Source organism: Apteryx rowi, unplaced genomic scaffold, assembly GCF_003343035.1.
Source record: "Apteryx rowi isolate R43461 unplaced genomic scaffold, aptRow1 scaffold_653, whole genome shotgun sequence".
Classification (NCBI taxonomy): Eukaryota; Metazoa; Chordata; class Aves; order Apterygiformes; family Apterygidae; genus Apteryx; species Apteryx rowi.
In genome coordinates, this window is record NW_020450931.1 from 262028 (window position 1) to 277984 (window position 15957).

Sequence of the window (15957 nt, forward strand, 5' to 3'; positions counted from 1 at the left end):
ACAAAAATATGAACTTGCTCCTTTTGACTTAGGTTGTGCCTTCTGCTGATGAGATCAAGTCTTTATAGACTTTGAGTCTTTTTTTAAAAACAGATCTTTCATCCAAGTTGTGTAGAGTCCCTTCATGGGTCTGTTGCCTGGTATTTTGTTTGCAAGTGACTGCAGGCCGGCTTCAGTTTGCTGTTTGTAATCTGCGTTAAGGAGCTGGTAAAACATGGCTTGAGGTTTACCTGTGGCCAATCAGCCTACTGCAGGCCACAGGCAGTGGATTTTGCAGCTGGCTGCTGTCAAAATAGGTGGTCACTCGAACCACAGATGGCTGCCAGGCGACAGATGCTCTTCATTCCCAAATGATCAAATGTGACATTACGTACCCATCAACAAAGCCAGCAAGGCTGCTCTTGTGTGTGTTGCAACATTACTGATGGCCAAGCTGCCACTTCCTTTTACTCCCTTTTCCCCTGTATCACGTTGCCTGCAAATGGGATTTCTCTTTCCCCTTTCAAGAAGACTGTAGATGAAGGCTTTTAATTATTTGTTTTATAAATGAGCCTTTTCCTTGGTGAGGATGCATCATATTATAACACGCACTGTAACTGAACCCCATATGGRCTTGCAGGTAGCCTGGACATCCTGCAGAGCGCTGCTGGGTGGGACGGCAGCTCAGCAGYGCTGGCTCGTTAGTCTGCTCATCTCGGAAGGGTTCTGCCCTGCCTTTGCTTCTCTGGTTTTGCTGTTACTCAGAGGCAAAGCCAGCTGGTGAGGCACCGCTCTATCCTCCAGTTCCCCTTCTCCCCGACTCTTCCTTCCCAGAAGAGGTGGTGGGCAGTGTCACCGAGACTCCAGCTCTCTGTGCCTTCCTCCTCCCTGAGGGATAGAACATCCATCATCATGGACAGCTTCAGCTTATTATTCTGGAAGTACCACCCTTGGTACATGATTTTTAGGCTCTTTTACTTGCACACAGTAATGTCCTGCAGAGGGACTAGCGTTTATGGATGATGGTCCTTCTGGCTGCGTGGGACTAGTAGTTCTGACAGCTGTCAATGCTATTTCCTTGAATCAGACATCATTAAAGGGTTTACATTATAGAGGCTGGGGTTTCTTGTGGTTAAATCATACTCCGTGCCCTCCAGTGAAGCATGCAGCAGCTTGTCGGTGTTGGGGGTTTTATACATTCAAGTCCTGTTTGAGTGCTGGATATCTGAGTCTGATGAAATCCATCAAGACTGAGTAAGTTCTCGTTGTTTCTAATGATGTGAGAAGCTGATTGAGCAAAGGAATCCACATTCCTCCTCTGGCTGAGCCTGCTCCAGTGCTGCAAGAACGAAACCTCAGGGCCTCAGATTGTCAAAAGAGAAAAATACTGCTTGAAAGATGTAATTAATAATTAATGCTTCTTATTCATATAGCACCACAAATACACATAAGTACTCTTCAGAGTCAACTGACTTGCATGATCCCTGCTCTGAAGAGCCTGCTTTGCTGCTGTCTTGTGCTGGTTTTCACAGGTGTAGCTTCGTTGGCTGTCAGAGTTCCTCTCCAAGTATGGCTGTGCAATGGCAGTAGCCAGAGGGGATAGTCTGGGGCAAGACTGGGCAGTAAAAGGTGTGGGAGTGGGCACAGGGTACAGGAAGGAGAGGTGAAAGTGTGGAGGAAGTGTGAATGCAAGTGTGAAGAAAGCAAGAAGCATGGGAAGCCGGATTTGTTTATTCCTGATGATGCTGTGCTGAATTTGTGGCTTTCAGCTGAGATCACTCTAGATCCCAGGCTTTCTCCAAGTCTTCCGTATCAGTGTTAAACACCAAAAGCTTCAAACAGCTGTGGCTATACCTGAGTCTAACAGTACCCTGAGAACTATCTAATTTTTTTAACCTTCCTTGCTTTTTTGGTCCTTTCCACCTGCTTCTGGGAGCAGAAGATCCATTTAGTGAGCACTGGAGAAGGCCCAGTTGTCTACGTGCATCCAAATAAGATAGATTTTGACAATATCCGAGTTCTACAAGATGCTTCCCGGACACTCCACCTCTCCAATCAGACTGTCATCCCTGCGTTATTCTGCGCACGGATGGTAAGTATATGTGGGGCTATTTTCGAACAAAATGTGACTGGTCTGTAGCAGCCTGTGACCTGATTTTATATACAGCATTTCCATATGATTATCTCAGAGAAAGCAAAATGCTCCCTTATAATGCAGCACGGTGAGTTCTGGTTGTGTGTGCAGCTTTAGCTAGGGATTCCCCAATAAAGAAGAGAATTTGCATAAATGTGTGAGCAGATGTGGCTCTGGATCATCTTTATCTAGTTTCCTTTTATTTTGTGTAAGGTATTTAGGTCTGTTAGTTAAGTTTTTGGAGCTCTGTGAGAGCAAAAGAACCCCGTGGTCCTTCGTTCCTTCACACCTGCTGAGGGTCACACTGTTTTTTACAGTCAAAAAAAAATGCTTTTAAGGGTTGCATATCTAAGGAATGCCAGCTGGGACTACCTGAGACTGAGGTGCGGGTCTGTGGACTCTGTAGAGTTGCAGAAGAGTCTAGCTGGAGCCTAGCTGCAGACAACAGCAGTTTAATTCAGAGGCTGCATCGGCTGATGCGCTGCCTCGTAGCGGAAGAGTGGGGCTGCTCGCGGGGCACGGGGAGCGAGGCGGATGCAGCCAGGATGGGTTTGTGCGCTTGCGGCCGGGGTGGGCTCCCTGCTGCCCCTTGCACTCCATTCACTCGGCGCCTGGGGGCAGGTGGCTGCGTCAACTGATGCTCTTTCTGCAGTCTCCCTGCGGTGGGCACTGGTTTTCCTCGTCACTCGTTCAGTGCGATGTCTTTTGTGAACCTGCAGCATTTGAGGCCACGCTTTTCAGGCCTCTTCTGCCATTCTGACCACGGAAAGCAGGGGGGTTGTGATGAGAGCCCAAGCTCCATCCTTGGCCCCGTTCTTCATCCCAGCTTCCTGCTGGGCCGAGCTGGAGGGGAGATTTGGGGGGACTGGAACAAGGGGTTCAGGGGAAGGTTGTGCTAGACAGGCTGGACCCCTGAGGCTGGTTAACCCGGAGCCAGCAGTACGGACACGGGCTCGGCTGCTGCCATGGATAAAGCATCAGGCAGTGTGAGATCATGGGCTCAGCCTCCTGGGCTGAGGAGGAGAGGGGCTGACTTTCACTGTCCCTTTTGCTTGTTTTCCAGCTGTCTCCCTCCAATTTCCATGCGCAGGTGGGTAAATAACCTCCCAGGGTAGTTTGCTCTAACTCCAACACAAAAATCTGCTTTCCATCTCTGCAGAGAGAAAGCCACCCAGTGTGGGTTCCATGAGGTTTTAAATGTTGGGTTTTGTGTGCTGTTTTGCAGCTTGTGTCCACAACTGGCCCACAGAGCCAGGTTTGACTCCTGCTGTCCCAGTGTAATGCCTTCCTTCCCACCCCTGGGGCAGCTTGCAGTTTACCCCGGCAGGGCTTGCAGAGCATCTGCCTCTCCATTGCCTCCGCGCCCTCATTTATGGGATTGGGTGATAAATCCTGCCCTGGTTCACTGCAATTTCTGCAAATACTGTGGCACATCAATAAATAGAACAATAAAATAAAGTAGCTCAGGGCTGGTCCCTTTCCCTGTGCTAAAGATGAGCTCCACTGATGCATAGTCCCCCTGCTCGGGCTCTGTGACCCCGCAGCAATGATCGTTTACCCCCATGGTCAGCATCTCAGCTTCTCAGGACGGCTCAGCCCAGGCGCTCATATCATGGAGGTGCTCAGCGAGCAGGTCCCAGCAACCTGCTTGATCAGTCATTCAGGCAGGGACTCTTCAGTGTTGTGATATTCAGCCTGTCTGACGGGAGYGGCGATGCTGTATGCAAGATGTAATCAAGCTCCTCTTGCCCTTTGCAGCTGCCTACTTGGCTGTTTTGCTGCCTCAGTTGGAGTTCTGCCTTTTGCTAAAAGCAGGTGCTGCCGCCTTAGGCTGCCTGGCAGTTTATTGGCAGGAAGAAGAGAGAACTGAATAACTTCAGAGGTAAAATTTCAGATGCTTTTGGGTGCTAGGGTGAACCCTACATATCCATGGGGAGCAGAAGTGGCTCAAGCTGTCCTTTAGCCTAGCTGGTGGGTGATTTTAGCATCCTTCGTTCACTTGTGCTTCTGCACAAAAGTCTCATGTTCTCTGAGACGCCAAAGCTGCTGCTTGGATTTTTTGTTTGGAGATTGCTGAGCAGTGAGCTGTGATTTCCTTGTCTCCCATTTGATGGCTAATCTTGAAACTTAGTGTATTTGTAGTTAGGCTTATAGATCACAGTCGCACTTGAAAGAAAGAGGTATTGATTTAAATTTTCACAAGAGCATGGGTTCAGCAATGTTATAATGCGCTGACTGGCAGCTCAACAAACTGAATGAGATTAGATTAAGGGACGACAACAGGGCGAGTAAAAGCTAGGTGGTCTGGTTCAAAACCGCAAAGGAGAATGCTATAATGTGGCTGGCTGTGTCCCCCCCACGCTGGGTGAATTGCTGGCAGCAGCACTGAGCATCTCCATGCCAGAATGGTGTGCAGCTCTCCTGCAGCTGCATGGTGGTGTCCCAGGGAAGCTGGACAGCTTTCATAAGCTCATGTGTCCCAGCGAGGAAGAGAGGCAAGTCAGACTGAAATTAAAAACAAAAACAAAAAAAAACAACAAAAAACAACTTCAAAGCTGTGCATTGGGATCAGGCAACTCTGGCCTTCTATAGGGAGTGGTTGTTGGGTGCTGGCTGTGAAAAGCTAACAGCATGCAGGAACTGCATGGATCTGAGGTCTCGTCAGCACTGTCCTCTTGTTGAGACCTCGAAGAGCATGGGAGGAGCATGGAGAACTTCAATTAGAGGCTTAGCATGGGATGCTGCATCACCTGGCTGGCAGGCAGATCCTCTCTGTGCTAAAATACTAGTTTGAAAACATGAGTGTAAACTCCTTTGGTCTGTTTTTTCCATATGTCTGTGCGTGCACATACCTGTAAGACGCTGCATTGGTACTTTTGCACGCAGGAAACTGGATTCTGAGATGTGCTTCTCAGAAGTGATTGCACAGATTTTCCCCTTCTGTCCTCTGCCTCCTGCTATTCTTCTTCTAATTGGATTAATTCTTCTGAGCACAGAACTTATTTCCACCAGCTCTTGTAAAGTTGCTACTATTGCCTTTTTAGATAGATCAGAGCAGCTTGATCTTGACTACAGAGTTGCAAACCATCCCTCAGTACTGGCCTAAGGCTAAATGTTTATTCTCAGGGAGAGGTCAGCCCTGGCCTGCCAGTGCGAACGTGCCAGAGTATCCTCTCTAGAGGTACTCCAAGGCCTGAATGCACAAGGTCTTGGGGAGGGGGAATAGGGAATGGTCCTCACAGCATATTTTATTCCCCACAAGACAGCAGATACAAGCCCAAGATTTACTTCTCTGCTGTCTTCAGTTGCTCCATATCCAGTGGTCTGATGGATGGGAGGCTTTTTCTCCCTCGGGTACCCCCTCTGTAAGCTGACTTCCTGGCAGAGTGTGGGTACGGAGGAAGGCAGGATCTGTGCACGCCAATGGGTCATGTCATCTCCATCTGCCTGGAGTGGAGCCCTAGCCAGGCACCCCAAGTAGGCCAAGGTGCTCCGGCAGGAGATACTTAGAGATTCCTGAAAAATGAAGCTTTGCATCCACCCTGATGGGAGAGGATTGCCTTGTGCGTGTGTACTGTGTGTAGGGTATAAAGTGGAGGGTCTTGCACCCCCCTAAATGAAGAGTCTTTGCAGCACCCGGGTTTGCAAACATGCTTCCCCAAAACCCAGCAAGAGCCTCTTATATCCTCCAAAGCTTGCAGGGGGTGTTAGGAGTGTGTCAGGTTACCACTAGCAGCAAAGGGACCGAGCGGTCGCCAGCACTGAGGACAGTCCTCAAGTGATTTAGTCTTGGCAGCATCTGGAATTTGCCCCAGCCATTTCCATACTTGCTGCTTTTCCTGGAGCACCCAGAGCAAAGAGAAAGGGACACCAGGCGGAAGTTAACCCTGTGATCCCCAGGAAGCGAGCTTAAAGCTTTCTGCATGTGAGTTAGAGCTCCTGATTTAGCCACAAAACAAAAGCCCTTCYGTGCTTGCCATTCCCGTGCGTGTTAGAGGCAGAGCTGCTGAGGCTGTTTGCTGCACTTCAAGCAGCTCGCTACCAGGAGAGCAGGGCTCTCGCTGCTGGCTGCTGAGAGATCATGTTGCAAACTGCATGTACTTTTGCAGTCGACCCATGACTCCCTAGAAGTGTTGACAGTGTCGATGAATAAAAGGAAGGAACTTGCGTAAAAGTATAGGGGATGGGAGGGAAAGAGTGGTGCGGCACAGGGAAGCAATGCGCTGCTTCTGCATGAGACTGCAGCCTGCGCTGACAGGGCATGGGAAGCCGGACGAAGCCAATAAACCAAGCGTCCTCCTGCAGGACGAGCCCCAGCTGAAAAGACTTAGCACCAGGCTGGCGTTGTCCTCAGGTGCAACGCTGAGCTCCACAGCTCCCTCTGACCAGCCGGGAAGCCAGGCTCGAATGGCACCGGCCACGTTTAGCAAAACTTGGATTGCACTGAACAGTTTGGGTTTTTCTTGAGTAAAATCCATGCTCATTTTGGAAATACCATCAGTTTAGCAGGGAGGGTGGCCAAGAGGAGATGCTTCCAGCAGTACAGCAAACACATGTTTAGGCAGGGTTACAGGCAGGTGGAAAACAGCCCAGACAAAGTGCAATACATGTGTTAAATGTAGAGATATCGGAGGTGCGGCTGGCCTGAGATGAGAAGTCTGCCTGACACAGTGCAGCTGTAGCCGCTCAGTCCTGATGCTGTCTGCACTGAGCCTCTCTGTATCCTGTCCGTACCACTCCAGTGCCGAGCCTGCACGCTCCTGGGTGCCCGGCAGGGCTGCTCTGCAACCTGGAGAAGTGAGCGGAGCCCTGACCCTGGCAGAGAAGCGGTTATAATCCTGCATTTTAGGATATTAGAGATGTTGACCGGCTCATGCTCCTTGTTTTGGCAGGACAGTTCGGCATTGGTGGCGCAGGGAAATGGATCACAGGACGGATTCCCTCCCTCCTCCGCGATGCTGCTGATAGCAGCTGCCGGCTGATTTAGTTAGCACATAGCAATTGAGCATCCAAAGGAAAGCTGGGGTGGCAAATTGCTAAGCATAAGGCAGCGACAGGAAGGGCTGAACTGGTGCAATTCACAGGCAATAAATTCAGCTTCTCCTGCCCTGGCTTCTCAAGGCCATGGGGCTTTTCTTTGGGTTGGAAGTGAAGCACAGGGCATCATACACTAGTTCTCTACTTACTTATCGCTCCCTGCTTGCCAGGATATCTGCAGGTCTGTGGCCTGTGGGACCAGTGTGTCAACCCATCCTCATCTGTCGAATCCTGTACCTGTCTGATGATGATCTTGTCAGCTGCCAGACAGTCTGGCCTGTAAAAGAGAGTCCTTTGGATACAGCAAGGGAGAGGATTATCCTTTTTCTTTTTTTTTTCTTTTTTTTTTTTTCTTYCTCCCTTGGATAAAAAAGCTGGAGGAATAGGTCAACATGAAGGAGCTGTTGCAGCTTTGCTGGGGAATGATGTGACCTGCTGAAAAAGGTGGCTGTTTCTCCTCCTTTCTCCCCCGTCATCTTCTTTTCCTGCTTCCTTAAGTGTCAGATGGTTTTGCTGTATTGACAAGTGCAAAACAGTTGTATCGATTAATGGAAGTGTTAGCTCTCGCTGCAGGAAGGCAGTGATGTGTTAGAAGAGAGTCTCTTTGATCATTTCCTGCTTGTCTTTTGTCTCTGTGTCTTCTCAGGAATCTTTGAGTCAGTTATTAATCGTGACATCTCTTGGCATCCTGGAAGGTGCTTGTACATCACGCCTATGTGATCAGAAAAGACCGGCCTAGCATGTAATTCGTTAATCAGCGGAAGCTTTCTTCCCCCTGTGTAACCACCGTGCTGGGTCTTTTATGAGCCACTGTGGCGTGGCAAATGCTGGCTTTGTGGCGCCTTGTAATTGGGGAGGGGAGAGAAAACCTTTCTTGGGATTTCCTCTCTTAATGATGGTGCTTTGCTTCCTAATTTGGAGTCCTGTCTCCTTTGACCTGGTCCTCAACCTTCCTCATCCAAGGCACTGCCCTGAAGCAGCTCATTGCCCTCAGGTTTCTGTACGGCCAGGGATGCCCCAGCTCACTGCCCCAGGGCACATCTCCAGGGGGTTTCATGCTCCCCGCTTGGCAGAAGGAGCCCTTCTGGCCATGTCTCTTGACCCAGCTGCTTGAGGACATTCCAGTGCTCAGACCTAGCTTTGAAGCCATCTGAAGAGCAGGTTGGGCTGGAAGCCGCCTCTGAAGGAGATGTGTCCTTTTAGAGAGACAGTTGATGGCAAGAAGACCCCCCCTTCTGTGCTCCCAGGGCTGAACTGCCTGGAGATCCAACTGGAGTTGATGTTGCAGAAGAAACAGATTTTTGTTTGTTTAAGGAGCGGGGATGGGGGGGGGGGAAGGCTGTAACTAGTTAGCTTTTAACTGGGGTTCACTGGAGCAAAATCACTGATTTTCAGAGCAGCCTTTAAAGGCTTCTAGTCGAATTCAGAGCAACAAGGAGAGAACATGCAGTTCCTAGTCACATACTTGCTTCTCTCCTCATTAGTGCAGCAGTTGTTTCATTTACTAATTCATTGCTTATCATCTCAAKGTTTTCCCATGATTCCCTCTATTAAAGAAATGGCCATATGGATAGACAGCAAAACACAGAGATAAACTTAAAAACCGTGCAGATAAATGGATGCTGCTTTAGTGATTCTGCTACGTGTTCTGGTTGAGCGAAGATTTCGTTATCATCTGGGCGAGTTGTGCAGGCTGTGGGATGGGAAGGCTTTGAAGTGTCCGCATTGTTCTTAGCGCTCTCCAACTGCTGTTGCTGAAGTTGGAGCAGACGAATTGGCAAGTAGGTTGTTTGTAAATGTACTGTAAATTACTTTTTTTTTCTCCCAAGCATCTAAATAATTAGGCAGCTCGTTGGAGTTTGTTCTTAGTGCAACACAGGCGAACAGGACTGTGCCCTTCAAACATTTTCAGTCAAGGATATCTGCAGTGCTGTTTGGAAATGAGTGTTAAATTGGCTTTCTGGGGTATGGGCAGTGCTGGCCTGAGCCCTGAAGTATGTGGTCTCTTACAAGGTGAGCAGAGGTTTGGAAGATAAGATCGTAGGCTTAACTCTTTYCAGAGCTGTCACAGCAGAGCCTCATGATGCAGGATGCTCTGAAAACTCACCTTTAGGGTTAGCCTTTTTGTCCAGCTTTTAAAGTTTGTGTTTTGCTAGTAAGGCAGTACCGATTTGTTGAATTATGCCCAGCTTGGGATCCAGTCTTGCCAGAGCAGGAGGGAATGGTTCTGGGTAGCGAACCATGCCTGGAGACATGCAGCATCAGTCATAAACAGGGGTCAAAGCCAGGAACTTCCAGTGTCATGCAGGAAAAATATCATAAAGCRCACGGACGAAGAGACTGCCTTTCCCGGTCACAGCAGTGGGCAGCCCAGCCTGGTAACCTGTCTCCGGGCAACTGCTTGTACTAAAACCTGCCGAGGAAGGTGGAAGACTGTATCCTTCCCAGGGTATGTGTAGCATGGGCTTAGGGCCAAGGACTTGTAGCTTTTTGAAGGGGGAGCAGAGATTTGGAGGAGGAAACATTGTAAAAGGTGCACAAAACCTGGCCACAGGGAGAAGTTTTTATCACATGCAATAGCAGGTTTCTCATTAGATGAATTCATGCCCTTTCAAAAACGCTGTAATGCTTCCAGTAATAGAAGAGATTGTTATTCTGCTCAYGTAAGGGAGCTAGTGACTGTCTGTCAGTCTTTCCTGCACCTGTTGGCCACTATCAACCAAATTAAAGGGTCAAAGTCTTAAAGGTAACTATGTCCCTACAAGTGAGAGTGACTCAGATGAGTGCTTATCTCAAAGGAAAGACAGGAAGAGTTTGGTTATTAAATGCTCTGCTTGGCATCCCCCAGCCGAGCTGTGCTTGCTGGCTAACCAGAACATGCGCGGCACCAGCAGAGCCGCCGCACGCGTCCCTCCTGCCCAATGGGGAGGGCAGGCAGGCTCTGGAGGGGCACGCTATGGGCAGAGGACACAGATGGAGTCAAGCTTCATTGGCTCTGTTGCTCACAGAGCAATTTGCTATTAGCTGTACCAAGAATGACAAATTAGCCTCCGTTGTCAGCAGCAATGAGTTCCATGTATTAATTTTGATTTTACTAGCTTTAGATGCTCTGCCTTTGTAACACATCCCCTTGATCGTGCACTAGGGCAGAGGCTAAACTAAAGCGGTCTGTCTGCCTTCCCTGTGCTGTTCTTTGCAGGCAGAGTGGAAGCCGAGGCAGCAAATCCTCAGAAACTGCTGGAGGTAGAGCTCTGCTGAGGGTTTTATCCCTGTGCTTTTGACGTGAAGGTGCTGCTGCTGAGGTGGCAGCAGGAGGATAGTCGTCTTTGAGAACAGCTAACCAGCCTTATGTCCCAATCTACAGCCTTCTGCTTGGCCTCTTGGTGCAGTTGGGTGGTCTTCTGGCATTGGCAGCTCCAGTTTGTGCATGGAAATAAAGAGCCAAGGGTGCAGCATCCCAAAGTCTGGGCTATGTTTGGAGCACCTGCTGTGGTTGCGTACTAGACAGGGAACCAGACTAGATTTGGGGGAGCTCCACTGTCTCTGTCCAAACCGTGGGGCTGGAGTGCTCTGTGTTGTGCACACAGTCCTTGTCTCCTGACTGTCCAGAGCAGGGGATGGCTTGGAGCTTGCCATGGTCGCTCCTGCCTGTGCATGTGGTTTCCTTCCAAAGGGAGCCAAGGTGTGGGGGGCTGTTGCATGCCCAGCTCACCTTCCAGTCAAGAGTTAAAGAGGGACCAGGACTTTGGCCTAACAGAGCCCTCAGGCAGACACAACCTATGATTCTCATGTTCTCTGGGACCACAAGGAATTCACTTCCCTTTTCTACCTCCCATTCCCCTGCTTCCAGTGAGCAGAATATATTGCTGCTTCATGGAGCCAGAGAGGCTTTCTTGCAGCATAGCTATAAGGAGCTATGGCAATGGAAAGTGCTCTCTGCTGCAGGTCTAACATGATATGATGGTTCCTTCTGCCATTTTTCCCTTGGTGGACTTGAGAAGATCCATTTGAGTCAGCAATACCTGTTCTGCAGTGTCATTCCTGGCTCAGGTCTGTGTCATTCCAGTGCAGATAGCTACAAGCCACCACCTTATTACTATGGCATTTCTAAAATTTTGGAGACAATCTCCTGAATTTGATTTTTGAATGGAGCAAGCAATTTCCTTTTTGCACTAGATGTCTCCAATTTTAGAAAAATCATATTCCTGGTTAATATTCTAGGGCTTTATGTGGTGGAAAAACATGGTACGTGCAATTATATGTATGTGGAGATACTTTCAACAGCACCTCACCCGTTACCTAGACAATATTGAGTTCCTGGAGGCACTGTTTCAGGGTTGTTCTCTTTAGGTACCTGTAGCCGGAAAACAAAACCACTGAGGTTTTCTTGGCAGTTTCCCTTCCTGGCTGAGATCCTATTTGGCCCTGATAAAACATCAGCTTCATCAGTTGACTGGTCTTAAAGAATGGCTGGTGGAAGGGATGGTCTTACTCTGGAGCTGCCCATCTGCTCAAAGTGCTTGTGTTTCTTTAGCAGGTACTGTTACCCACATGGTTTGAATTCTTGACTCTGCCTCTGGGGCCCTGAGAGAGGCTCCCAGGGGAGAGGTCTCCCCTTGGGATTGCCGAAACAACTGGGTCAAAGCTCTGTTTGCAGCTGGTGTAGGATGGGATTTTATTCCCTCTTCATTTGCAGCCTCTGTGAGGAACGATGGGTCAGCTCGACACAATGTGAATGCTCTGTCACTAGACATATGGCTTGGTAAGAAATACAGCTGCATTTTGACTATTGAGTTCTGCTTCCTCTTTTGCTTGTGCAAGGCCAGAATGACCAGATGCTTTTAATTAACTAGCTTTAAGCAGCTTCAAGAGAAGTGAGTATGGTGGCTCCCCAGTCATTCCTTAAGGGCTGCCATCCATCTCAGAGATTCATGCTGGTGTTCATTATAACCAGATTTTGGCAGCTTTTTTTCGCAGTGGAAGTCTGTCCTGGGAGAAGCTAATGATCTCTATGTTGAGTTTCTTGATTAAATGATTTATCCCAACCATTGACTAGCACTCAGTGGCTCTCATGCCCGGTAAAGCAAGCTCCTACGGAGACAAAAATAGTCACCATCTTTGTCTATTCTGTGCATACAGCTATTGCATTGTTTCACAGAGCGTTTGGGGATAAGCAAGTAGCAGGGACGTTATCAGAAGTGAGATATTACTCAGTATCCTAAGTGGTGTTTTTTCATAGACCGATCACCTCTATGTGCTTTACAGAGGAAAGAGGCTTTTTTTAATCCTCTCTTCAGCTAGAGAATTCAAGGTATGGCAAAGCTCCTGGTCTCGCAGCAGAGCCCAGGTTCTCAGTCTGGTCCCAGTACAGAGCCAGCTGCCTTGTGCAGTGAAGAGCTGAGTGCTGTCAGTGTGGCATTCCCCCATGTGCAGTCATGTGCGGGTAATTTGCCACACTCTGCACACACTTAGCCTCAATCCTGTGCAAGAGTCATCCTTACGGAGGATATATGGTGACTTGGCTCACTTTTTTTTTTCTGTGAGCAGTTGAAGACTCACCTGGAGGGATGTAGGGAGTCCAACAAAACCCTGACCAAGTGATGGTGGCCTTCACTCAACCTCTACAGTCCAAGGATGTGGGGACCCCCTCCAGCTCCAGGAGATTTCCTATCTCTGGGATGCAGCCTGGATCAGTGTTGGCAGAGCTGACCTAGAAATCTGAGCAAATCTGTCCTGGCGGAACCTCTTGGTCCTGGCAGGTCTCTGTTCAGCAATACATTATGCTGCCCCTTGGACCCACACCAAATGCTAACCAAAGGAATGAGGACAGGATGCAAATCTTATTCCTCCAGAGTCAACTGTTGGCCTGCCAGGGCACAATGGGTCTGCACTGGATAACACTAGGGAATTCAAACTCTGGCTCCATCTAGACAGCCTATCATTATTCCTCTGTGATAGTTTCTTGGGTACAATTTACTCCCCGGCTCATTGCCAAGCTTTGATAAATTAGCTTTGTCAGATAGCAGACTTGCAGATTCACTTCTGGAGCAAAGCTATCAGGTCTCCTTTTCAAGCTAGCTACCCTGTGTCAGCACGAATCAGAGGAAAAATTGTACGCTAATGTCAGTGAAAATCTAACACCCACTGGCTTGGTTTGAATGCGCTCTCCAGAGAGCCTTTGGCTGATTGCATCCTGGTGGATCCCTCTAGTCTAGTGATCAGCTCCACAAGGAAAGCAGGAAAAATGGAAGAGGGCTGGCGAGATGATGTGTGGTTAGGTCAGTCTTTTCTACCTGCTTGTGGTTGTGTGTGTCACTGCTTGGTTATCACCTCTGGGATGAGAGTGCATTTGGTGGTGATTTTTTGTTGGAGTTTCAGAAGGTCCAATATGGTAACCGTAGTCTCTCTGGGCAAACAGGTAAAGTGGGGCTGCAGCTCTGCTGATGAGTTTTGCTCCGTTTGATGTCTTCAGATCTAGCTGCGTGCCCTCTGTGTTCAGACTGCTTTTTGAGCACTGCTTCTTCTCCCTACCCAAGGCCAAGAAATGTCATGGGTGCAGAAAACAAAATGGTAACTAGTCAGACCTCAAAGGGAATTTAAGAATATTCCCTGAGGGGACTACAAGATCCCAAACTGGAAGAATGGAGAGTACATTGTGGCTAATAATGAATGTGAAAGGTGTAGGAGTAAAAAAGGGCAGGTAGTTAGCTTGAGCCTAGCCTGCTTTTCATGGAGAAGCAAGGCTTTTTTTTTTTTTTTTTTTAAGAGATTCTCTTCCTACAGCTCTGAAGAAAAAAATAAATGGAGCTGACTGAATTTATTCATTTTGCTAATGTAATGTACCTGGAATAATTTTGATGCCTTTGGCATGTTTCATCTGGGACCTGCATGGGCAGACCTGGCCTGCTGCTGTGCAGGGCACAGTCAGTCCTGGGGAAGGAGTTAGTGCAGCTGGGCGCCTACACGCAGCGCTGGGACCCTGAACACACAGTACGTTATTGCTTCTCTGGCCTCCAGCTAGTCTTACCTTAGTCATTAGCAGGGGTCAGTTGAGGGCTTATTCAAAATGCTTTCCCTGACTTTGAAGTGCTGCTTTGTTTCCTGATACTCTTCTGCCTTGGGCTGGCCAGTGTCCTGTTCGAGCTCTGGGCCACCAGCCTGACAGATGGCAACTCAGGCTATTTTCACTTGAATCGAGCAGCTGCTTGGATCGTGTCGGGCCTCCGAGCACATCCTCGCTTTTCATTCAAAAAAGAAAGAAAAGCAAAATGTTCTCTTTTACAATACTCTGGTGTTTTGGGTGTGCCTGGGGGGTAGGGGTTAGTGCCTGGCTTCCAGAACACGCAGTCCTGCATGGGGGTACGTGTACCACCAACACCATGGCAGCTGCTGCAAAGCGGTATGCAGCCCAGCCCGGCTCTGCCAGTCTCAGCAGTGGTACCCTTGGACGTGGTTTCTGGTTCTCCCTCTTCCAAATTATCCACACCAGAAACGATAAATCTGTAAGCAAAGAGTAACTGAAATTTAGTCTCTTAGCTGCTGAGGGTTGTGTGAACACTTGTTTCCCTTCATGCGGGAGCTGGAGGGTGTTGATGCTGCAGAGGACTTTGCAGGCATCTTTCCCTTTTGAAAGTGTCAGTCTGCAGTCGGCAGACTGGAATGACCAGCCCATCCTTTTTTGCTCATGTGAGGTCCGCAGATACTTACGGAGGCAACCATGGTCTTCAGGGATTCCCCTGCCTTCCACCTGTAAGATGTTTAGAGCTGGCCAGGGACCGTTGTATGCATTTCTCTTGTATGCTGCGAGCTTGCTCCCTGTGAATGTGGCTTTGGGTGAGCTGGGGTCCGGCGCCCTTATTGCCCCATCTGTAGAGGAAGGTCTGTGGGAAACCAGCAGAAGGAAACATTTGGGAAGCCTAGGCCATGCCCACAAGTCACAGGCCTTGTGTTCAGTTTTCTTTCTACTTACAGCAGGGTAGTAAAGAAATAAATGTTTATGGCTGAATTTTCCAAAGCACTGGGGCACCAGTGGCTGATGATTAGCAGGAACTGGGTGCTTCAGTCCTTCAGGTGCTGTTGAGAAACACTGCCTAACTCTTGAGAAAGAAGACTTTGGAGCCAGGATTTTGATCAACTGGTTTTGCAGAGTTATTCTTCAGGCTCACAGCAGTATCCCCCAGCCGTGCGGTCGCTGCGGTGGGATTTGAGCAGTCCCGGCTTCCTCTGTCCTCGGGCCTTTATGCAAACCCAGCCATTGTCACTAAGCCAAGAGAAACAAAGCAGGCTCCCTTGGTGCATACTCCAAAAGAGAGACCGGAGGGGGGATAACCTTCTCCTGAGGATGAACGTCCCTCAGGTTGGGCAAAACTGGGTTAATGAAGCGAGTCTGCTAAAGGGGGAGGGTAAAATATAGCTTACAGAAGATTCGAGAGAGTTGCTGTTTCTAGACACCACTGCCACAGCTTGGATTTAGCAATACTAACCCTTTATGCTTTTTATCCTCATATCTTTCAGTCCTTCCTCTGTGGTTCCCTTTGTAAGTTAGTATCTGGATTGTGTTACAGGCTGGCAAACGCTCGCGCTGGAGGATTGAACCCAGTGAAGGAGTGGTTCCCCCTGAGACCGAGGTGTCTGTGAATCTCATAGCCAACTTGGACGATACTGAGAAATTTGAGGACAAGGTGAACTTGTTCATAGAGCACAGCAGCACCTACGAAATCCCGGTCCAGGCCGTCGGCATTGGCACCACGATCGTCACTGACAAACCCTTTGCTCCAGAGCTCAACCTGGGGCCCCACTTCAGGTAG

The 15957-nt window shown here is 48.9% G+C and overlaps 1 protein-coding gene across 1 annotated transcript in view; it reads left to right on the top strand.

The window, feature by feature from the left end:
• Positions 1–15957, top strand: part of LOC112975170 (hydrocephalus-inducing protein homolog) — a 108780-nt gene extending 92823 nt beyond the window's left edge. Inside the window, exons 21-22 of the mRNA XM_026084905.1 lie at positions 1919–2071; positions 15715–15957. Coding sequence (XP_025940690.1) covers positions 1919–2071; positions 15715–15957 — 396 coding nt within the window. The remainder of the gene's footprint in view (positions 1–1918; positions 2072–15714) is intronic.